Source organism: Ceratotherium simum, chromosome 17, assembly GCF_057802395.1.
Source record: "Ceratotherium simum simum isolate JZ-2026a chromosome 17, ASM5780239v1, whole genome shotgun sequence".
Taxonomy (NCBI): Eukaryota; Metazoa; Chordata; class Mammalia; order Perissodactyla; family Rhinocerotidae; genus Ceratotherium; species Ceratotherium simum.
In genome coordinates, this window is record NC_141916.1 from 17,313,487 (window position 1) to 17,337,566 (window position 24,080).

Here is a 24,080-nt window from a genome sequence, read left to right on the forward strand (position 1 = left end):
CCTCTGCTCCCCCTCCCACGGTGGTGTGGGAAGAAGCAAAGGGGTCTGGCGCCTGGGTTCACTGCTGGCTGGGCAGAGACAAGCCAGGTACCCAGCACACCAGCAGGAGCTGGCTGGCGAGGACCCTCTCCCGCTGCTCTGGGCTCCTGGGGTCCCCTCCGGCCGGCGCCCGCCCCCGCCCCCTTTTTGCACTGGCAGGAACGAATAAATAAATAAATACCTTCCCCGCCCGCCCGCCCCTACAGCTGGCTCTCCTCCTCCTCCAGGGAGCGGTTGAGTCCGGGGATGAACTTGAGCAGCCGCCGGCGGAAGCTGCGGTACTTGGTTTTGCGCAGCCCGGGCGCGCACAGGGCCTGCTCGCGGGCCTCAGTCCAGAGCGCGCCCGCCGCCGCCCGGGCCAGCGCACCTGCGCTGGCGCTGCGGCTCAGCACGGCCCGGCGCGGGGCCGGAGCCTCGGCCGGGCGGGCGCGCGGGCAGCGGTGGCGGCGGCGGCAGCGCGGGCGGCTCGGCGCCCCGGAAGAAGCACGTGTGGTAGACGGCGTCATCGGTGTCGCCTCCCGCCCGCCGCGCGCCCCCGCGGGGACCCCCGGGCGCGGCGAGCAGGGGCCCGAAGGGCAGCGAGCCGGGGAGCAGGCCCGCACCGTAGAGACAGGAGCGCACGGACTCCAGCGTGTCGTAGATGCTCGGGTCCTTCACCACAAGGCCTGCGGGGCAGAAGAGCGAGGGCGTGGGTAGGAGACCTCAGCTGCTGACCCCCCGTGTGGCCCTGGGCAGGTCACAACGCTGAGCCCCCTTCCCTCATCTGTACAACAAGCATTATAAACTCAAGTCCTTATGAGGCCATTTATGACACAAGAGCCACCACAGAAAGGACTGGAAACAAGTTCTCCGAGCCTTGGTGTTGCCATCTGTAAAATGGGGGTGATACCATCTACTACTCACCTTCGGAGGGCTATTGTGAGAATAAACTAAAAATGGGTGTGCACCAGCCCAGGGCAGTACTGTACTCACCAACCTTGCTTCGCTTTGGAGGGGGAAGTAACCCACTAGTTCTGAGGGGGAAGCACGGTTGGGGTATGGGTAGGGGCGTAGGTGGCCCTTTGCACTCCCAGTCTACTCACCATGCACCAGCCGCTGCTCCTGCACCATCAGGGACCTGTATTCGCCCCACTTCTCATACAGGGTTTGCTGCAAGAGACCCCCCGCCCCACTGTCAGGGGCTAGCAAGGAACAGCAGGAGAGGGGCACAGACTGAGGGATCAGGGAGTCCGCGGAAGAAAGCTTAAGGTTAAAGGGGGTTTCGGGCAGATAAATGGCCCCCTAAAAGAGAGTGGGGCCTGCGGGGGCAAGGGCTTGGGAAGAGGAGGGTGGAGGCGAGCCGTGATCCTCCGCTTTACCTTCAGGTACTGCAGACGAGCCTCCAGCTCCGCCTTCCGAATCGATGTCCCATACAGAGTTTCCAGTCTGAGGTCGGAGAATCAAAGGCTAAGGTGAGCCCGCGGGGTGCGGAAACATGGCGAGAGGCTGAGTTCGGGAATCCGCAGGGCGCTGGACGTACCTGAGAACGTTGCCGGACGCCTTAATGATGTCAACGATCTCTCGATGCCGGATGCCTTCCACGTTCAGGCCGTTGACGCTGGCGATGGTGTCCCCTGCCAGGCAGAGAGGGGTCAGCATCTGCTCCACCGGGCAGGACAGAAGAATTCCTGCCCCCTACCCTAGCCAGAAAGGGGAGGGGTAATCACCCCACAGAACTCCTGAATTCCCTTTCCCCACTCCTCATGGTTCTGGGGAGACCATGAGTTCTTGTTCAGACCCCACACCCCAGCATAGGGGCCAGGGCCCTCATACACCCACATCCTTACCCCACCCTCAGGAAGCTCTGTCCTCAAAGGCTGAGCCCTCCCAGCAACCCTGGGCTGCCCCCAGAGTTGGTTATTTCTGTCCAGCCCACAGGCTGTCATGAGACTCAGCCAAGACAGGAAGGGGGCAGGGTGAGCAGCCCCCAGCTGGGAACGAGCCCTGGTCCCAGGTGTGAGGGGCCTCAGCTTCTGATTCCCTGTGCCACTGCAGAGCCTCCTGACTTTGCGCAGGGCAAGCCACCACCTCTGAGGGCTCATTTCCTGTCTGTAAAAAGGGGGTGTGGATCCCTGCTGTGGCTACCTTGGGGATCAGGAGGGAGAGTGGATGTGAAACTACTTTGCAACGTTGTAATATACCACTTAGCTCCCAGGGGCCGCTGGTAAGTGGGCAGAATGGTGAGGGCTTAGGGGAGGAAGTGGTGATAGAATTGGGGAGGTCAATTCGTACAGGCTGCCCCTTCCTGGGACCTGGGGACTCTAGATTTGGCCAACCCCAAGGGTCTCCTACTGGAACCATCATTTCCTTGTTAGAGGAAATAACACAGGTACCCCAGAGTTGGGCCAGGTTGGGCAAGATAGGCCCTGATCCCCAATATCAAGCAGATCTAATGGAATGTTGCTCCTTCCTCAACTCTGCCCATACTGGATGACCAGGAGGAGGCAGAACAGTGGCAGCAACATCTGGCATTTACCAGGCCCTGGCTCTGGGCCCAGCGAAGCCCCTCACCACACTGTGACTGCCCCCATTTTGCAGATGGGACTGCTCAAGATCACACAGTAAATGGCAAGTCTGCCTGGACCCAAAGCCTGGGTTCTATTCATTCTTCTTTCTGGCCTTCTCAAAATAGGAGGAAGGGGAACTGATTTCAGAAGAGGTTTCTCGCCCCCTCTGCTTGGGAGTAAGGTCACACCCCCTTCCCAGAGCCCTGTGTCCTGGGCTCAGGCCCACCTGGTGTCAGCCCAGCCAGCTGGGCGGGGCTGGACTCATGAACCCGGCAGACAAAAGTCACCATCTCCACGCGCTGCTCCTCCCGGTGGTGAAGGCCATAGGTCTGTAACAGACAAGGGGACCCTTAGCCCAGGGATGGGGTAGGGTCCATCCGTCCCTCAGACTGGCTTCCCAGTTCCTCATTCCCTCTGCCCTCAGCTTTCCTACCTGGATCTCAAAGCCGAAGGTCTGGTTCTCCTCCTTCTCCAGAGTCAGCACTTTCCTGCAGGAGACACAGGGGCCAGCTCATCAAGACCATCAGGATTAAACGGAGCTTGGTGGTCCCAGAGCAGGCCCTCCACTGATGCGGGAGTCGGCTCTAGAACATCCAGGCAGGGCTCACTGTCTCCAGTGACAACTCTCTCATCACAGGTTGTTGGAAAGTCCTTCCTCATACCCAACTGAAAGCTTCAACGAACCACATGAATCAATCCAGCCTCCAGTGGGGGAGGCAGTGGGAATGACTGGCGCCCAAAGGGGCGGACAAGCTGAGTTTTTCAGCCATACATCTGCTTTCTAGGGAGGCCCAGAGTACCACTTACTGACTAGCTGAGGCCACACACTCAGCCCCAGCCTGGAGCCTCCTCTGCTCGCAGCCTTGGGGAGAGGGCTGGCCCCACCCCCAGAGGCCAGTCACGAGGCACAGCACAGACCACAGCTGCTCCTCCCAGCTGCAGTGGGGCCAGCCCACCAGATGTGAGGGCTGGGGGGAGGGGGGCCTGGAGGCCGCCCCTTCCCGCACTGAAGGCCTGCCCACTGGACACAATGGTCTGGAACGGCTCCAGTTCTTCGCCTGCTGGGGGAGCCCAGAGTTTCCTCTGCCCCCTCCCACCCCCTTCCTTCCCGCCCAGCCAGAGGCAGAGCTACAGCAGCCTCCAAGGGCCCCTTCAAGTCTCACAGCCTCAGACAGGCCCTGGAGACCCAGGCCCCCAGTGCCCAGCCTGACCCAGAAACCCCCCAAATGCTGAGCAGCGACTCCCGGCCCCAAGCCGAGCTCCTCCCCACTTTGAGCGCAGGCCTTTCCCCCTCTGTGTTGGGGCAGGGAGCAGGGCGACTGAAAATTCTGTCTACTCCAGTGCTCTCTGGTTTTCCAGAAGAGTTGGCAAACTTTTTCTGCAAAGGGTCAGGGAGTAAATATTTTAGGCTTTCTTTTCGGGACCCATTCAGGCTCTGTCATACATTGTTCTTTGTTTTTATTTTTACAACCCTTGAGAAATATAAAAACAACTCTTAGCTCAAGGGCCGAACAGGCCAATCAGGCCAGCAGGCCATAGTCTGCTGATCCATTTTAGAAGCCAAGCCCAAATCAGGCCGGGACACGGGCAGAGTGGGGCCTGAGGTCAGCACCTCCTTCTGCCTCATCTCAGGTCCTTCCTAAGAGGGGCGCCACAGGAGGGGACCAGCACAGGACTGAGATTCTCGAGGCAGGGGAGCTAGACTCAAGCAGCTGGACACAGCTTGGCTATGGTCTGGGGCCTCGGGGGTTTGCTGGGGCTGGGAGGGCTCAGGGGACCCCAAAGACTTCTCCTACTCCTCCACCTCCCAGATACAGATCTCCCCAGGGATGGGTAACTGGCAGGCACTGGGGGTGGGTTGAGGAGCACCTGATGACTCAAAAGTTCCTACCTCCTTTCTCTGCCACCCCCTTCACACAGCCCACACCCCCACCTGCCCCTCACTCCTAGCAAGGGAGCCCTTGCTCCCTTGGGAGAATGACTCCTCCTAGGTGGGCTGAGATGCTGTGTCGTGCTGGCCCCCACCCCACCCCAGCACCTCACCCTTTGGGACCAGGGCAGGGGCTGGGTGGTGGTGACTCACCGCTGCTGTTCAGGACTCTGGCTGAGATTCTTCCAGCGGAATCCTGAGCCCTGGGTGGGAAGACGGAGAGTCAGGAAAGAGCAGGTGAGAGGTGGGCTGTCCTTAAGCAGATGCTGAGAGCCCTCCTCTGGAGGGTCCCTCACCTGGACTCCAGCCCTGGACCCAGCACCTCACTTTCAGTTGCATGTCTGTCTGGTCCCAGTTCCATACCTGCTCTGGTGCTGCTGTAACTGCTTGCTGAGTGCCACCATCAGCATCACTCTCTAAGCTTTACCCCCATGACTGGGACTGTGGGGACACAACAGTCCTCCTGGGTTCCAGATGCATGAACCTCTAAGCCCTGTGCTGGTTCCCAGGCTAGGGGATGGGAACTCTAGATAGAATAGTCTCTACCCCAGGGCACATGTCTGCAGGGTGTCACATGCATGTCAGATATTATGCAAAGAAGGGCAGGGGGCCCCTGGGCTTGCTTATCAAGGCACTCCAGAGTCCTTCAGCCAGTTGGGTCTCTCCTCCTAATTTCTCAGCCACAGACAGTGGCTTGGGGGATCTGGGGTCAAGCCTTCAGGTCTGGAGGGCTGGCAGTCCTAGCCTGAACATGGAAAGGCAAGGAACACAGGATCCAAGCCTCCTCCCCCAGGACAGGCTGTTTTGGGGACCAACTGTGGATCTCAGCTGCAGGTGGCCAGCTGTGCCCAGCTCCACCTGGAGCTCTCGACATTGTCATATATTTTGTTGCTTTCTGGGACGAAATCTTAGATCTCAAACTTGTCTTTAAGTCTCACTATACTTAAGGAGACTGGGAGTTCTTGTTTTTTGGGGGGCAGGAGACTGGGAGTTCTTGTTTTTGGGGGCGCTGGGGGGGGTGACAGAGCTGCAGGTCCTGCCTCTTTACGGCCCTTGAGAAGCAGTCCCTCTCCCTCCCTAAATTATTGATCCTTGGAAGAAGCCCTGCCCCAGACCAGCCCTTGTCCTTTGTGCCCCAAACAGCCCAGGGCCTTTCTGGTCAGTGCCCTTGTTAATCATCCCCCCAAGGCTGCCCCAAGGCTAGGAAGAGAAGGACTCCCTCTTTCTCCAGAACCAAAGATTGGCCTCAGGGGTGGGGACAGTTCCCAAATCGGCCACGGAGGAAGGACTGGGCAGCACAGAGAGACCCCTTTGTTTTCCACCCGATTTTCATAAAATGCAAATTCTCAACAAGCTGTTCATTGTGTGGGGGGGGAGCTAGGGGCCAGGGGAGGAGAAGGGGGGCTGGGCGGGGAAAGGCCACCAGCCCCCTCTCCTTAACCTGGGTCTGCGCCCCCCTTCTGAGTGCTCGGGTCCCTCTCTGGCCCGCAGGAGGGGGAGAAAGAGGGCGGGCGCGGTCGGCATCCTTCCTGCCCCGCAGGCGCCCTGAGACCCCTCCCACCTCGTCCGGTCGCGGCTGAAGCCCGGGAGCGGTGGCCTCGCACCCCACACCTCAGACTCCGGCACGGCGGCGGGCCCCGAGCCCGGGCATCCGGGCGTCCCCTCGGAAGGGTGAGCTCTGGCAGTCAGCGGCGCCGCACGCACTTCCTCGGCGAGGGAAGGCACGCGGCGTGTCCGCGTCCGCCCTCTCCACCCGGGCTCTCGGACCCTCAACTTGTCCCGGCCAGCGGCGAGACCCCCGCCCTAGGCCTCCCCGCCCCAACTGGAGAAAGCTGGGCGAGGGGTCTTGGGGCCTCGAGACCCCTGGGCGCTGGGGGCGGGGCGCGGGGGGCTGAAGGCCAGAGGGAGCGAGCAGGAGAGGGGGTGCTGGGGGGGTCGGGAACGAGAGAAGCGAGACGAGGCGGAGGCGCGTGGGGCGCGGAGTGGAGGGCAACCGAGATCGGGGGCGGCGGGGAGGTGCGGGCCGCGGGGGGGTTTGCGCCTTCTGAGAACGGGGCCCAGGGGACTCAGCAGGTTCTGAACGTATCCGCGGGGGTCAGCGGGTGGAGAAGAATGTGGGGGACTCGGTGGACCCAGAGGAGGATGTTGTGGGGGTCAGTAGGCACAGACAGGGGAGGTTGCGGGCTTGAGCAGGTCCGGAGGAAGGGACCCCGAGGGTACCGAGAGCTGGGGGCCGCGGGAAGCGGTGGGTGGGGGACGCACCTTTCGGCGGGGCAGGGTGCCCCCGGACACGGCGAGCGCGCGGTACAGCTCGGCAGGGTGATAGTCCTCCAGCGCCGCGTACAGCTCGTCCCCAGGGGGCCCAGGGCTGGCGGCCGCGGCGGGGGAGCCCGAGGCCGGGGTCCGGGCCGGAGCGGCGGGAGCGACTTCCGAGTCTGGAGCCCGGGCGGCGGGGTCCGGGGCGGCCGCCGCCTCCTCCTTCTGCTGCAGCTTCCTGAGTCGGCGGAGGGTCATGGCTCCGGCGCCCCTCGGAGGCGGCGCTCGCTCCGCGCGGCGGGGCTAACGGCGGCGCGGAGATGCCAGCCGGGCGAGCGGCGGGTCGCCTCCCTTTATAGGATTGGAGGGCGGGCTGGGGGGTGCGGGGGGGAGGAACTCCCGGTTGCCTCGCCCCAGCGCGGCAGGCCCCGCCCCCCGGGGGGCCGCTCCTTGGAGCCCCGCTCACAGCGCCCGCCGCCGGCCAGACGGGGAAACTCTTGGGGACCTGAGCGCTCGACCGGGGAAGAACCTAGCCGCGGAGGGGACGGGGACAGCGCATCCCGGGGCGGGGCCAGGAGTCTTCGTGATACCTGGGCGGCGGGGGTCTGTGAAGGGGCGTGTGCGCGAGATTTGAAAATTTAAGGATGGATGGCTTTGGACATTCATGGAATCTGGTGGTGAGGGGACAGGGAGGGGTCATGGAGATTTGGAGGCCCAGGGGAAGATTCTACGAGATCAGGGGCTGCAGGAGACTTGAGGCAAGGGGAGAGAGGCAGCGGGGCTGTGCACACGGGAAGGGGCGGAAGGGGCGTAGACAGGGGGCGGGGGGAGGTCCCTGAAGGAGGGAAGAGATGCCCCTGAACTGACAGTGCAGAAGCCCCCAGGGAGTGAGAGGGGCCAGGATTTCCCCTTTACACAGCTGCCCTAGGAGAGTTGAAAGAGGCTGCCCTCACTTTCCGTGTCAAGGGGAAAGGGAAGAGGTGGAAACCGTGAAAGCAGTAGACTTCATTCTGGCCTGTACCCTCAGAGGATCAGGAGTGGTCCCTCCTGGAATAAACCTTTCCTCAGCTCCTGATGGCAGAGCTCAGATACTCCTTTCCCAGCAAACAGATCCTCACTGTGGGGGTGACTCACCAGGAGGGGGATGTCACTGAGTTGAGCGGGTGCTCAGGGTTGGGGTGTGGTGCTCAGCCTTTCTCTGACCCTATTTTCGGGACCATCCCCTGGGCTGTGTTACGGTGGCTGCCAGGCCATGGAAGAGGCGGGGTGGCCCAGCTGAAGTCTCTGTCGTCAGTGGTACCCAAATAAGAAGTGAGAGGAGGAAGTGGAAGGCCAGGCCTGGCGTCTAAAGAGTGGCTAGCCACCACAGGACGTCAACACTGCTAGCTGGGGGCTCCATGCCCCCACACTGACCACTAAACAGAGGCTGGGGAGGCACGGTCCCATCTACCCCCCCACGCCCCCACCCCCGTCTTCCCAAACCTGTGTTATGCCTTTACAGCTGACATTTATCTAGCATTTGCCATGTGCCGTGCACACCGTTCTGCGTGTGCTTTTACATACATGTATTAACTCATTTGGTCCTCATAACCCTATGACATATGGACTATTATCATCCCTTACAGATGAGGAAACTGAGGCCCAGAGAGGTTAGGTAACTTGCTCTAGGCCGCTCAGTGGCAGAGCTGAGATTCAAACCCAGGCAGCCTGGTTCCAGAGCCTGTGATCTAAACACTATGTGATGCTGTCTCCTTCAGTTCTTCCTTCTCCCTGCATTTAAGCCCTGCACCATGCTAGGTCCTGGCTAGGCACTGGGGTGACAGAGGCGCTTGGTCTGGTAGGGAGTGGGACATGTACATGTGCTATGTTAGACAGATGGCGTGAGGAGTCCAGAGGGGCAAGTGGCTGCACGGGCCTGGGGAGCCAGAAAAGGCTTTCTGTCTCCTGTCCATCTCTGTTCACCTGTCTGTCTCAGTCTCCTTGGCTCCTCTGTCTGTCTCTTCCCCACCCCCAGGCCCCCAGGGCCCCAGCCCTATAGGAGGTGTGGCTGGGAGGGGGTGCTTCTCCACTCTTCAGTGATTGCACAAGTCCAGATGGCAGGCTTGTTGGGTGGGGGGCAGGAGGTGGATTGGGGACTGCGGGAGCCAAGAGCTAGCTCCTGTAGTGCCTTCCTCTCTCTCCTCCCACCTCCCCCCGTTGGCACCACCAAGTGGCCATCAGCTGAGGGGCTGAGGGGGGGGGTGTCGGTGGGGAAACATGGGACTCTATTGTGAAGCATTAGCACAGATGGACCCCTGGACCTTCTGCTGCCTGCTCCTGACAGACGGCATCTGTGGTGGCGGTGGGGGTGGGGGTGGGGAGGCGAGCAGAGGCAGGAGAGGCAGTGGTTTCTATTCTCTTCACTCTGGTGCTTATCCCTGAAGGAACCCGCAGAAGGGCATCTTGTATAGCCTCTCTGGGGAAGGACTACCACCCCACCTATCCCAGAGGGTTACCTAATGGACATCTTTGTCTGAGACCTGGAGAAGCAGACGCCACGGGTTTCACAGCACCTGTGTCTGACAGCCCTATGGGGACATTCCTCCTTCAGGCTGACAGGGAGGCAGCGACTTCCCCTCAGTGTGCAGGTGAGTCTGCCTCCCTGCCTCCAAGTGGAGAACACCACCAGAGAAGTAAAGTCAGTAAAGCCAGGCAGAAAACCCCACGGAATCCCAGGGTAAGAGTGGGCCCAGGAGATGCAATTTCTGTCAGGGTTGTTGCATGGTTTCCTCAAATCCTGGAATTTCAGCGCCGGAAAGGGCCTTGTGGTCCGGAAACGATACCGTGTGGTCCAAGCCCTCATTTAATGGAGGAGGCAAACTGAGGCCAGGGAGGGAAAGATGGTGGCAAAACAGGCTTGAACCCACTAGATCCTGACTCCGGGGACTGTTTAATTCAGCTGCTGGTAGCTCCCTTGAGAGCTCAGAGATCCGTGCCTTCTTCCTCCTCCCAATCTCCCCAGTTTCTCCAGGGAGGTGATGGGGAGCCTGGGATGCCACACTATGGGGTGGTGATGCCCTCTGGTGGCCATGAGTCTCGGTGGAAAATCTTCAAGCCAGACCATAAACGTCTCCCCCATGGCCGACTCCACCTGGAATCCTAGCCAGGTTTACAGATCCCCCACAACTCCTCTCCCACTGGAGAGGGTCTGTGTTCCATTGAGATGCTCCACTTTGGTCACGAGTTCTGGTATCTCACACCTGTCATGGTTAGGAAGTTGTGTTTTTTATCTCAGCCAGTGCTGCCCTGCCGCAGGTGAAGTTCCTCAGGGAGAGGGTGGACCCCTGGCTGGCCTCCTCGGTGCCATAACCTTCAGCCGCCAGATAGTGCACGAGGCCCCTAAAACTTTGCCTTTTCCAACCCTCCATGACTCCCTCCTAAGCCCAAGTCTCTTGTCTAGCATCTGTTCTCCTCATTCTATCCTCTGCAGCTCCTTAGAGCACGGGGGTCGGGGGGAGCATGCTGCACGCTGCCTGCACTCATACTAGGACAACGCCCCCTCCGTTCTCTTCCCTCCGGGAAGCCTGCTTGCAAAAGCCCCATTGCTCCAGCTCCTCAGACAGCTGCACTCAATCTGTACCTTATTCTCCAGCAAATTGCTGTCTCTCAGAATGAGCTCCCCAGGTTTTGCTTCCTTTTGTTCCGGCTGCCCTGGCTCCTAGCTGGTGGATAGGTCTTGGCCTGTGGTGGGGGTACAGACAGCGGGGGCTCGGCTCATGTAGGTAAGACCCCTTCTCTTTGGGACAAGCCCTTGCGCAGATACCTAACAGTCAACAGTCCTCCATGGAGTACATGGGGAGAGCTGAATCTTGCCCCCACTGATCTGCTCAAGCTCTAGAGTGCCTCAGGATGTCAGGGCACTTGGGGGAAGGGCTCCAGAAGCTCAGGCCCCTCTGGAGTCTGACTGCATGTCAGAGCTCCAGCATAGTCATTTCAGCCTAGACCTGGAAGGGATGAGCGGTTTGCTGGGGCTTCTCTCTGGGTACTGCCACTGCTTCTATGCTGGGGAGATGGGAGGGAGAGCACCGGGGACTCAGCTGGCTCTCTGGTCAGGAATGAGGGGCTGGGCCCCCAGCTGCGTGACACCAAGGGAGGCGCGGACAGCCGGTGGGCAGCTGACTGGGCAGGGAGTGGTTGTTTTTCTCAGTGGCTCCCATTACCAACAGTTTCCACGGGACAGTGTCTGTGTGTGGTCCTGGGGCCCAGGGTAGCCCAGCAGCAGGGGGATCCAGACAGCCCGAAGACCCGATTCTAGGGCATCTGGGAGTGGGGCCAAGGTGGATGTGGCACTTTACTTGTGTTGGATATGATGGCCTCTGGGTCTAGTGATCCCACCCAGAGGCCAGGGACCGTCTTGCCTCTTGGGTGGGGATGGCAAGGTTGCCAGCTTGAACAGGTTAGACTGGCAGAAGGAAGGCAGGGTTAACTCTCCAGCTTTCCTTACAGTAGTGACATGACATTCCTAGGACGCAGGGTGTGTATCATTCTACCCATTTCAGAACAGGCACAGATAGGTAGGACAGAAAATGACAGCTCTTAGGGCCCCAGACTCCCCAGGTCTCCTCCCTCTTGGCAAACACAGCTGCTCTGATGGTTCATCCCCAGTTCTTTCTCCCAGGGGACAGCGTTGTGCGCTGGGCTAAGATTCTCCTGTTTACTCCACACTGAAGTATGGAGTAAACTTGCTCTTGCTCTCACCGTTTGCACCTGATCATGCCCCAAACCTGCGCGTTCTACCCACGGTCTCCCCTTCCTCCAGCTGTCCCTCTACCCCACTGCCTCCTAAAGTCAGCGCTGTGTTCTTCCCCAATCACAAATGGGATCACAGCACTCCCCCACTTAAAACCCCTCAATGGCCTATTCCCTACACCACAAATGACAAAGAGGTTTTAACCTATGGGACAACTCCACATAAGCATGCTGTTGAGAAAAATTTGGAGACCAAGTCCAGCCTGAAGAGGAAGATTACTGATAGATTAGCACAGTCTGAGGCAGCTGGGGAGGTGATCACATTGGTGGCCCCCAGGATTAAGTCTTTTTTGGTGAGGAAGATCAGCCCTGAGCTAACATCCGATGCCAATCCTCGTTTTTTTTTTGCCGAGGAAGACTGGCCCTGGGCTAACATCCGTGCCCATCTTCCTCTACTTTATATGGGATGCTGCCCCAGCATGGCTTGACAAGCAGTGCGTCAGTGCGCACCCGGGATCCAAACCTGCAAACCTCCAGGCTGCTGAAGCGGAGTGCACGGACTTAACTGCTGCACCACCAGGCTGGCTACAGGATGAAGTCTTGACTTCTCATCATGTGACAGCTCTGACAGGCCCTCTGTGCACCCGGCTCCCTTGCTCTAGCCATATTGGACACCTGTGGTTCTCGAATGGTGGGCGACACACTCTTTTTGACCAAAACCCCCTCCTCTCCCCTTTCCCCAGTTAGCAGGCCAATGCCTACTCCAAAGTAGATGAGATGTGACCTCTCTTGACCCCAACCTCCTGTCTGTCCTGTATTCCCAGGGCATCTGTGTCATAGCACTTACCTCACTCCATGGTAGTTTTCTATTTACTAGTCCATTCCACAAGGCAGGGAGCCCCTGGAGGGCAGGGACGTGTCCTTTCCCCAGCCACCTCACCTGTGCTTCCACGACATGTTACGTATTGTCCTGTAATGTGACTTGCCAAAATCTGCGTTATTGTTCTCTCTGTACAGATCCTCTCTCTCCACGCTGAAGGGCAGAGACCACAGATTGTCTCTCTGTTCTGCCTACTGCTTTACACACTATGGTTGCTCAACAAACGCTTATTAAATAGAAGCCCATTAAGTTTCCTTAAACCTTCCTATCTCATTGGCCCCCATCCTTTGCTTCCAAGGAGCATCCCCAGATGGACCCAGGGCTCTCTGCCATATTCCTTGAGTCCCATTTCAGAACAGGCACAGATAGGTAGGACAGAAAATGACAGCTCTTAGGGCCCCAGACTCCCCAGGTCTCCGCCCTCTTGGCAAACACAGCTGACGATGGGATGCCCAACAACTTTCAGGGTATGGTGCCAGTTGTTTGGTCAAACACTAGTCTAGACTTTGCTGTGAAGGTGTGTTTTAGATGTGACAAACATTTAAATCAGTCGACTTTGAGTAAAGCAGACCACCCTCCATAATGTGGATGGGCTTCATCCAATCAGTTGAAGGCCTTAAAAGACTGAGGTACCCTGAGGAAGAGGGAATTCTGCCTCCAGACTGGACTGCAACACCAATTCTCCAGCTTCTCAGCCTGCCCTGCAGATTTCAGACTTGCCAGCCCCCACCATTGTGAGTCAATTCCTTAACAGATCTAGCTATCCATCCATCCATCCATCCTATTAGTTCTGTTTCTCTGGAGAACCCTAACACACCATTCTTGGCTTGATCCAAAGCTTTCCCCAACCTTCACTATGCATCCCTCATATGTTCCTGAGTGTCTCTTGAACTCTACAACTCTACTCCAAATTTTGTTTTGTATTTAGTAAGCACGTTCTCCAGACTGTAGAGTTCAGAAGACGTGGCCTGGGGGCACAGAAATTTAAGATGTGTGAAACAAAAACTCAAGTGATACACCATTCACATGAATTCAGGTCTCCTGTGTCATGGGTCTTACAAAGGTGAAACGTTGTTACTAACCTTCAAGGGCAAGTGAAAAGGCACTGATTTTCAAGATGGTCAAGTTGAACCTGCGATCCATAGCCTAGTGAATTTTAGGTCCATGCCTGGCAAGATGACATTCACTGGATGGCTTTTGAACTGGGTTGAGATTCGCTACACACTACTTCCCCTTCCTTTCCTACAGACAGGTAGATCAGAGATGCGGCAGCCCCAATAATACCTTGCCACTTCAGCGAGGTACTTGGGCTTCTGCTGTTATCTTTGTCCATGAAAGAATCACGGCCAGGGCCGGCCCCGTGGCTTAGCGGTTAAGTGCGCGCGCTCTGCTACTGGCGGCCCGGGTTCGGATCCTGGGCGCGCACCGCTTCTCTGGCCATGCTGAGGCCGCATCCCACTTACAGCAACTAGAAAGATGTGCAACTACGACATATAACTATCTACTGGGGCTTTGGGGAGAAAAGGGGGGAAAAAAAGGAGGATTAGCAATAGATGTTAGCTCAGGGCCGGTCTTCCTCAGCAAAAAGAGGAGGATTAGCATGGATGTTAGCTCAGGGCTGATCTTCCTCACACACACACACAAAGAATTATGGCCAGCCACAAGGTTCAATTTAATTACCAACTGATCTGGGTTATTGGGATATATACAAAAGTTAAAGCCAACTTCTAGAGATGTTACTTGATTTTCTCCAGCCTAAGTCTCAGATGGGAAAACAATGGAAAATTCTGAGTAACAATCAGAATTTTAAAATATTGACAGGCTGGAGCAATGAGCAGGTTCTATGGTAAAATTTAACAAGGTAAACACATAGGGTCCTGCACTTGAGTTCAAAATACCAACTTCTCATATACAGGATGGAGGAGAAGGGGGCTGGATTTTACTCAACCCAAGACACGAGATGCAGTCCTGGGAGTGACCTGCAGGTGTCAAGCACAGTCTGGGATTCTTGTTCTGTCTGTGCTGTGAGGTAATGCCTGGATGGGATGTTATGTGCCCTCTCTGGCCCCAGGTTCTAGCTGGGTTCAGCGGAGAGCAGCTGGTACGGGGTAAAAACATGGAACCATGGAGGCAGGATGGTGAGGCTAAGGGGCTGCAGTCCATGCTCAGACATCCTGGACTCAAGGTCTTTTCCACCCCCATGAGCTATGTGGGCAATTTACTTCACTTCTCTAACTCTCAATTTCCTAATCCATCAAGAGAGGATAACAATGCTCACCTCACACGCTGTTCTGCAGATTAAAGCAGTTAATACAGTCATGCGTTGCTTAATGACGGGGATACGTTCTGAGAGATGCATCGTTAGGCGGCTTTGTGGTTGTGCAGACATCATAGAGTGTACTTACACAAACCTAGATGGTAGAGCCCACTACACACCTAGGCTCTACGGTACTCACCTTATGGGCCCACCATTGTATATGTGGTCTGTCGTTAACTGAAATGTCGCTATGCGGTGCATGACTGTACATGTAAAGCAAATTTTGGTGCATTGCTTAGCACACAGTAAGTTTTCAATAAACATTTGCTAATATTAACTGAAGAAACTCTAACCTTTGCCAAATTCATGATAACATGACAGCTGTCTTCAAGCATTTTCAGGGACCTTATATAGAAGAGAGTAATGGCTTAGAACGGCCTGTGGATGTAAGTCACACGCAGGCTGCCCAGTTCTACGTAAGGAAGCGCTTCCTACTGAGCAGACGGCCTGCAGGTGGAAGCTGTGGTCCTGACGGTTACAGCACGAGGCCCACCAGCACCTGACGTGGATGCTGCGGGGGAGACAAGCACCTGGTGGGTGGTGGCCCAGGTGACCTCTAGTCCCACCTAAACCTGAGGTTCTCTGATGCTAGGACTTGCTCTCTTGGGTTCCCTTAGCCTAGAGACAGAAAGACATTCACAGCCAGCCACACACAGAAAATACCAGAGTAACCCCTGAAGACGCCCACTGAAGCACCCCCCCCCCCCAATTCATTTATACTCAAGCTACAAGGGGGAAAACAAAAACGGAGAAGTCAGGCTGTCTTTGAGACTAGGTGGTGGTTTATGACTAAAGGGATCACGACTCTCTTTTGTATAAAGAGAAAAATGGTAAAAGACAAAGACAAATACAGGCAAAGCCCAAGAAAAGGTGGCGTTTGTCTTCTGCTGACTGGCACATACCAGGCCCTCCCTCTGGGAAACACAGAGGAACAGCCTCAGGAAGACCGGAGACATTCGGATCAACTCCTCTCCTGGTGAGGGTGGAAACTCAACCTTAGAACATCTGCCCCGTTCCCAACCCCCCGGACAACAGCTGGGCAGTCAGTCCACACATGTAGAACAGATGGCACCAGAAAAGCTCTGTGAATAAAACTTTAATAATGTACAGCAGAAATTGGACAGGCTCATTCTTATATTAAAACAAAAGATTTCCTATATTACAACTTATTTACATTTGCATACTGAAGAGGTAAAGTGTCTAAGTGGCTATTTTACAGTCCTTTCTAATAAAATGTACAAAAACAAACAGAAGTACCGAGAATGCCGTTCGGGGGCCTTGATGGCGACGTAAGAACGGGCTTGGACTTGGTCTGTGAATCCAGAATCCAGAGGAGCAGGTAGCCCTATGGATCAGGGTTGGCCTCAGGGGGCCAAAAACCACGGCTTTAGGCTTTAGTTTCTCCCCAACTCTCTGACTCCTAACTCTTAGTGTTAAGAGTGGCGGGGGTGGGGGCGGGAGCTTCCCAAAAAACTGCTCAGTCTTCCCCAGAGGTGGAGGAGCTAGACTGCGTGTGTGGGGAGGACAGAAGGGCCACCCGGGGGGTGGGCTAGTGGCTTGGGACTCCCTGGGTCAAGGAGTGTTGGCAGATCCCAGAGGCTGGTTGTGACTGGGGCAGGAGTCTAAATTCCATTATCATCTAGAACCTGCCAGGTTCTGCTGCAGGGTGGATAGGCGGGGCGTCAGCAGGGGTGGGGAAAGAAGGTCCCCCTAATGACACAATTGGTATTCAAGAGAAATTAGTCAGCCAGTAAATTGGCCCAAAAGGTTAGGGGAGGATCTCCCTTAATGCAAGGAAAGAAGCAATTAATCAGGAAAATAAATAGAAAGGCCAGGAGCATGGGGGAGACGGATGTGAGCAGGGAGAGGGCTCTCCCCCTCCTCCACAAGCTTTGGCAGAGAATTGCTGGGCTGGGGGCAGGGATGCTCCGAGGCTGCACACATACTGTGCCTCCCTGGGGGCAGGAAGGGGGCTCAGAATGAATGCAGTGATTGGGGTCTCACTGCCCACCACCGTTTCTTTGGTGGAGGGGAGGGCTGGCATCCTCACTCCTTGGTGGTCTTATAGAAGAGCAATCATTCCAGGCTCAAAAGGCTCTCAGAACCAACTATGAAAACGTCTGGTCTCAAAACAGGCCCCCCACGAACTTGAATTAGCTCCTTCAGTGCTCCCAGAGGAGGACCCAAGCCTGTCTTGTCCACAGACGTGTGCCCAGCGCCGTGCCTGGCCCCCAACAGGCACTCAGCAAACAGCTGTTCAATAAAAGCCCAGAGAAAAAGGTGAAACCAGCTGAACAACGCACAGAAGGCAAGGGCCCTAGCGCAAAAACGACTCAGGGAACTGGGGGGAGGCAGAATGCGAGACCAACCCCAGGGGCAAAGAGGGACTGTCACTGCTGAGTGGGACAGGCTGAGGCAGTGACAGACACTTCCAGTGTGACGGAGCTACGCGCATTTGATTGGAGCATTTTTTTGTGGTTGTTTTTATAGGGATTTCTTTAAAAACGAATAGACTGAGAGGTAATCATCACATAGAGATGGTTCTCCTTTTATAAAGACTTAATAATATTAAAAAAAGTTAAAATCCAGACCCTCCCAATAAAATTTAAAAAAAAACAACAAAAAACCAAAAAAACAAAAAAACCAAACCACTCCAGTTAAAAGTTATGGCTTCAAAGTTATTATATACCTAAGATATGCTGACCAAACCACCACCCACAACCGTGCTTCTAGACGTCGTTAAATACTACGCTCAGGTTAAATACCAGGTTCAGCTCGCGCTGTCCCTTCAGTAGGGCCCCTGAAGTGGACGCGAGTCTCACATCTTCCCTCCACCGTGATCAGATAATCCAGTAAGAGACCCATGCAGACGCCTCCCCCCCACCCCAGACTCCCTTCCCACTCCTGCCCCCTTTTCCCTTCCCCACCCTAAACCCACCACCACCAAAAATATACACCGCTGTTTCCAGAATCTGGGCTATGAAAGACAGATGTGACATTCCGAGTCCCAAGATCTGGGCTTCAAATTCCTTGGCCCTTCCTTGATGCTGTTGAGGACGATGCCCTTGGGCTGGCTCATTCCTCACGGCTGCTGCTGAGCACAACACCCGAGAATTCCGCCAAGATTCCTTCCCTGCCCATCCCACCCACCTCCCTCACATTTAGACCCAAAAGCCTGGCCTGCCATGGATAACTGGGCCAGCTTTGGTTTCACAGTCTGAAATGGAGGAGAGCTGTGTTGACACAGGGGCAGGCAGAGCAGCCTGCTGGGAAGGGAGTACCACCGTGGTCTGGGGGTTCGGGGGGCGGGGGAGGGGCCCCCGGGGAACTAGATACTGCTCACTACTGAACAGAGGCACCAGCACGCAGAGACGGCTCGACAACCACTCCCGACCTGCACATGCACAGAAAGCTCAAGCAGGTAAGTGCGCACCTACATACACACACACACACACACACACACACACACACGTAAGGGCGTGGCACGGACCAGGCACAACAGAGGACACACCTCGGCACATGCACACACGGCTGGACAGACAGGCGGAAGATTCCATCTCCACTGGCAGTCCCTCTAGATGTTGTGTGAGGGAGGAGGGGAGCACGTGGCCCGTGGCTGCCTGTGCGAGAGGCTGTACTTCTGGCTCCTCTGGGCCACCGCAGCATGCTGGGGTTGGTCCCCGGAGGAAAACCCTCAGTGCTGCTTAGCACTGGCAACACTCAGCTTCTCCTGGGCCCCCCAGGCCACCCCTGTCACCACTCCTGGCTACACGCCAGATGCACCGGGTTTTGGGGGACTTCCCACTACAACAGTTCGAGTTGTGGCATTGAGTTCTCCACACCATCTACTCGCAGAGTCTCCATGCCATCAGGAGGTAAATATAAAAGATGTCTGTGTCTCAAACCCAACATGGGAGTGAGCGAGTCTCCCGGGCTCTGTCCCTCTTGAGGGCCAGGGCTGCTGGCCACAGAGGGCTGGGCAGAAATGAGAGGTAGGCCTCCATCGTACGCTCAACACGGCAGCTGTATGTAGTTCTCGCTGCCCAGGGTTGCGGTAGGGCGAGGGGAGCAGGGTTAGATCTTCACATCTTCCTGCACGCTGAGCTGTGAGAGGGTCTTCTTAATGCGCAGAGCAGTCAGGCGGGCCGCGCCGTTGGCGTACCAACACTCTCGCATCATCTTCCCCATCACCCGTAACGCCTGCACACAGAGACCCAGGGTGTCAATCTGACGCTGCCCCGTGGAAGCCTTTCTGATCCCTAGGCTCCTGCTTGTTTCCTGGTGCAGTCTGTCAGAACCTCCTCTCCCCCTGAACCTAGGGACATGCTCTGCAAGCTTCCCTCTCCCCGTGGCTCTCCCTTCCTTCAGGGACAGGCTATGCAGGCGAAGGGAGAAAGCTGCAGCCTGGAGAGGGGAGACCTCTGCAAGTGCAGTTGGCTACTCCCCGTCATCTGGGTAATCTCGAAAGAAAGAACTGCAGATAGCCTGTGATCCGAAAATCCTTTCTGTCAAGTTTGCGAATCTATTTTTATGACTGTTCACTAATTATGTTTTTTTAAAAAGCAGCGTATGAACCAGGCACACGCCTTGGCACGGGCACGCACATGGCTGCAATCCCATGGTTCACATGCAGAGATGGGGAGGTGAAGCAGCAGGGAAGTAGCCCCTGAAAAGCGATCTGGTCAGAGGCAGGAAGCTACACTGCCACTGCCCAGACAACACAGGCGACCTCTACGGTCAGGCCAAGAGCTAGATCTGGAAGGTCACCCATGGACTGCTGCCGGTTCTTGGGGGCTACGAAATTCCCTGACTGCTGCCCTAGGCCAGTGGTTTCCAAAATTCTTTTTAATAGTGGAACCTACTTTCCCAAGAGGAGTCCCAACATAAAAACAGCACTGAGGAGGAAGTGGGCTGGGGGCAGTGAAGACCAGCTCTTTCAGCCTCCCCCTAATCCTCTGAAGTAAGCCCCAACCTGAGGGCTCCAAGGGACATCTAGGAAAATGCTGCTCTATGATGCACCGAGAAGGCACCACCTAGAACAAAACGGGAGTCATGTTGTTCTGAAAGGCCGAAACGCCCTCTAGTGGTTACACTCCTTAAAAGCAGAGCCATGGGTGAAAAAGAGGCGCAGGGCACTTAGCTGGGCAAATCCTGTTCCCTCTGAAGACTCTAAGACCCAGATCTCCATGTTTATTAGGAGTCTGTATCATGAATTTGTCCTCATTTCACTTATTTCCACCAAATGTTTTCCTTTCCCCACCTCACCTGCCACCTCTCCCAAATTCAAATTCTAAACACCCTCCAAGCTTCTTCTGAGTTTTTGGCAAGGCTACCTCCCTCAGAGACGTGTCTTCTCACGTCCCCTAGGGCCCGTCCCCTCACTCTTCTACAACCCTTACAGATGCCTCTTCTTACCTCTTTCGCAGAGCTCAGCTCACTCCTGTGGCTCCAGAGCCATTTTCTAGTTAGACAGGTCTAACAGCTCCCGCTCAGTTTCTGTGTCTGTCTCTTATTGACCACCTCTCTCTGATCTGTCTTGGGGACCAAGCCTTTTTCTTCTACTAGGCTGTCAACTCCAAAGGGGACCCTACAGTGCCCAGGACAAGGAACTGTGGCCCCTCAGGTTTAAGATATAACAGCACATAGTAGTATATAATGACTGACACACTCAGGGGGTAGTCCTGGGGTTGGCCCCATTGTTGGGCAACCCTTTTCTAAGGTAGACAAACCAGGCAGGTGGAATAGCCGCAGGAGGCAAGGGAGCTCCCTACCTCATAACTCTGCCACCAGTTGGGGATGTTGGGACGTAGCTTCTGGTCACATACGACCTTTCGCATTTCCTCAATGGAAGGGTCAGAGGGCACTAAGTCGTAATATGGCAGCTGATATTCTTCGTGGACTCCTGAGAGAAAAGGAAACATCCACCCGAGTTAGCGACAGAAGGAAGAGATTATTCGAAAGCCAATGACGATACCCAGCTGTGGTCTGTGAATACTACTTCCCTTGGAGAGGAACTAGGGCTCCTCGGAGAGGAACTAGGGCTCCTCAGAGAGCTTGGCAGATTCTAGGTACGGACAACACATACACAAGATTAGCCAGGAACATCTTTTTCATACCAAAAAGCAAGGAAACTCGCAGAGATTACTGAGGTCAGGTCAAAAGGCACCAACTCGAAAAACTCCCAACTGGCCAAAGATGAGAACATTTAAACAACAGTAAGCCTCATAACTTCAATGAGAACAAGTATTTTAAATCTACCAGTTCACAATGATACTAAAAAAACAACAACAAAAGCCCCTCAGTCACCTTTGTAGGATGATAGAGAACAAACTCATTATTTGGAAAAACTGGTAAAGAGATGGAAAGAGTCAAGTATCTTCTCTACATTTTCTATTCCAACTATACATCTTGGTAACCAAATAGATAATCAGGAGAAGTTTCTCTTGCAGCTAATACATGAAGATTGACAAAATCAGAACATTGGCGTTTTTCAACCTCTAATGAATTACGACTTGGACAATGATCACCGATGGCTGTTCACATCACAAAAAGAGAGAACTGGCATTATGTGCCTTATAACAGGAGGATTTTGGGAAAAAAAATATAATTCTAGTCACTAGATGGAACTATCACAGGAAATTCACATGAACCGAAGAACATGTGAACTCCACGAAGAGGCAATCAGAAAAATCTAGACAAAAAAAGTTTACAGAACAAATGATTTGGACTCTCCAATAAAGAAACTGCAGAAGGTAAAAAAAAAAAAAAAAAAAAAAAAAAAAATGGAGGGGCTGGCCTGGTGGCACAGCAGTTAAGTGTGCTCGCTCTGCTTCGGTGGCCTGGGGTTCGCAGGTCCTTGTCAAGCCATGCTGTGGCAGCGTCCCACATAAAGTAGAGGAAGATGGGCAGGATGTCAGCCCAAGGCCAATCTTCCTCAGCAAAAAAGAGGAGGATTGGCATTGGATGTTAGCTCAGGGCAGGTCTTCCTCACCAAAACAAAAAAACAAAAGAAAAATTAAAAAAAAAAACGGAGGTGGAATTTGTAGATTATAAAGATTTATGAGGTGTATCAATCAATTACAGTGATGGACAGGACCTGAACCCAGATTTGCATAAACTGTTTAAAAAAAAATTAGGAGACAATTGGGGAAATCTCAATACCAAGTGACGTTAAATGATATTAAGAATTAACGTTCATTTTTTGAAGTGTGACAATAGCACTATATTTCTGAAGTCCTTTTACAGCTACAAACTGAAATATTTTTCATAATAAAAAATTAAAATCCAATGTGACTTCCTCATGCTTTTTTTCCAGGAAAAATCCTGCTGTCCTGAGCTAAGGGACAGACTTTTAAATAGAGCCTGACTTGGTATCTAAGGGAAGTTAAGAGCTTCAGCCCTGGCAGAGCGCCAGAGTCCGAATCCTGGGTTATCAGCTGTGTGACTCTGGACAAATCACCTCGCCTCTCTGTGACTTATTTTCTTCATCTGTGAAATGACAATAACAGTACTCATTTCACAGGTCTGTGGTAAAGATTACATGAGTTTATACATAGAAAGTGGTAAATAAATGTTATTATTATTATTATATACTTAGCACCAGTTTCTGGACGGTAGGAGAAAGAAAAAATTAACTTATTCACAGTTTAAGACCTGTGTGACCAGAGTTTTCTTCATCTGCTTTATCTGTATATTATGATCAAAATTTAAGATGTAAAATTTTGTGACTAATACCTGGATGCTTCCTCCATAATTTGGATCTTACCAAACATACATCATGGAAGGAAAAAGGCAGTGATGCATAAAAGGGTTCTGCTGGGAGACTCACCAGTTCTTTTTAACTCAACCACTTCCCCTGACCTGGAATCTCTTACATCAGAGATAAATGGCTGAGGGCAGGGTTCTAGTGATTCTTGAACTTGGTCATGTGGCAGAATACTTGGAAGTCATCGTAAGATACTGATGTACTGACGATAAAAAAAAAGTTTTCTGCTAAATCTGATGCTACCTTTTACTGGATTCTGACATGCATGAGCAGCAGCAAATGCCAAAGATTTAAGAAAAAATTACAGGGGAAAAAACTCATTTTGAGAAAATTCTATGCATTAGTAAGCTTTCTCCTGCAAAGTGAGAAATTACCATTACTTAGTCAATGAAACCTCTGGGCAGCCAGGAACATGGCTTGAGAGCTCGTGTATTAGGATATACCGCCTCCCAAGTACAGGAGACCCCTGCATTAGTTCTGTGCTATTCCCACCAGGGCCTTCCCGACCTCCATGGACCAATAAAGAAAGTGTGTTTAAAAAAAAAAAAAAAGCCAAATGAGCCTCCAGAATGGTTACCACGATGTACGACACTACTCAACAAGCCGGCCGAGGAGTAAACACACCCTTAGCACGGCTGCCTCTAAAGTTCCTCATCTTTGATGAGAACCCTCAGTGTGATTCGGGCCCCGGCACCAGGAACCGACAGGCTGTAAAAAGAAAGGAGACAGTAAAAACACCAGCACCTTTGGTGACCAGTCTTCTGGGATGGGAGGCAGGAGAAAGAGAAGGTAAAAAGGAAAGTACCTCCAGAATTGCATCTTCGAGCGATCTCCCAATAGACAAGCCCGAGGGCATAGATATCAGCACATTTAAAGGAGTCGAAGTGCTTCATGTTGATGGTTTCATCAAGTACTTCAGGGGCCATGTATCTGCAACAGCAAAGGACCTCGATCACGTCCAGAAAATGACGACTTCTCTCTCTCATTCGAAGTGTTGACTCAGGGGCCCTCTGAGTGTGGGAGAGCATCACGCCGAGAAAGCCCCCTGCGGAGGAGGGATGCTCCATTCTCCTTACTGCAAACTCCCTTATGTTCTGGATTCGAATCTAAATACTTCAGCACAGGTCTGGTGATACTGGACTACTCTTATTTGTACCTCTATTTTTTAACCATCAAGAGTTATTTTCAGCATGTTTTGATTTCTTGGCAGAAGTATTTGCACTGTGGGTGGCAAGGCAGTAACAGCACATAATATCTGGTTGCTACTGGGGTCTTGGACTTTATTGGATGTACTCACAGTGATAGGTTGAGCTTAAATTCTGAACTTCCTTTGTTATCTGACCTGACTGCAGATACATGAAGATTGTTCTAGATAGCCATCAAAGGCCCCCTCGGTTAATCAGTACTACTCGAGCCACTCCCCTACAGAAAGGCAAACCACAGGGTCACCTCAGGCCTCACACTTGGGGGCCTGGGGAACTCCCAGGTCAAAAGGAAGGGAAAAAGCAGCAGCACCATTTAGTGACAGTCACTGAGATTCAGCAGATGAACAGACCTCCTCCTCCATCCAGTAAGACAGTTGCGTTTCCCACTTGTGAAGTCAATCCACAATCACAATT

At 54.1% G+C, this 24,080-nt stretch overlaps 2 protein-coding genes across 5 annotated transcripts in view; both read right to left on the bottom strand.

Moving 5' to 3' along the window:
• Nucleotides 1-235: 235 nt before the first annotated feature.
• TAMALIN (trafficking regulator and scaffold protein tamalin) lies at nucleotides 236-7,063 on the bottom strand. Its single transcript, XM_087442364.1, is given in 9 exon segments — nucleotides 236-381; nucleotides 383-704; nucleotides 1,122-1,188; nucleotides 1,398-1,464; nucleotides 1,559-1,652; nucleotides 2,812-2,914; nucleotides 3,019-3,073; nucleotides 4,669-4,718; nucleotides 6,778-7,063. Coding segments are annotated over 9 exon segments (1,152 nt in total). The 5' UTR covers nucleotides 7,030-7,063; the 3' UTR covers nucleotides 236-239.
• An 8,714-nt stretch (nucleotides 7,064-15,777) lies between these two features.
• ACVR1B (activin A receptor type 1B) overlaps nucleotides 15,778-24,080 on the bottom strand; it is a 35,155-nt gene continuing 26,852 nt past the window's right edge. For all 4 annotated transcript variants that reach the window (XM_004429055.3, XM_087442366.1, XM_087442368.1 and 1 more), the window contains 3 exons: nucleotides 23,267-23,391; nucleotides 20,468-20,598; nucleotides 15,778-18,896 (listed from right to left, as the gene is read on the bottom strand). In XM_004429055.3, the coding sequence (XP_004429112.1) occupies nucleotides 18,771-18,896; nucleotides 20,468-20,598; nucleotides 23,267-23,391 (382 nt within the window). In that variant the 3' untranslated portion in view covers nucleotides 15,778-18,770. The remainder of the gene's footprint in view (nucleotides 18,897-20,467; nucleotides 20,599-23,266; nucleotides 23,392-24,080) is intronic.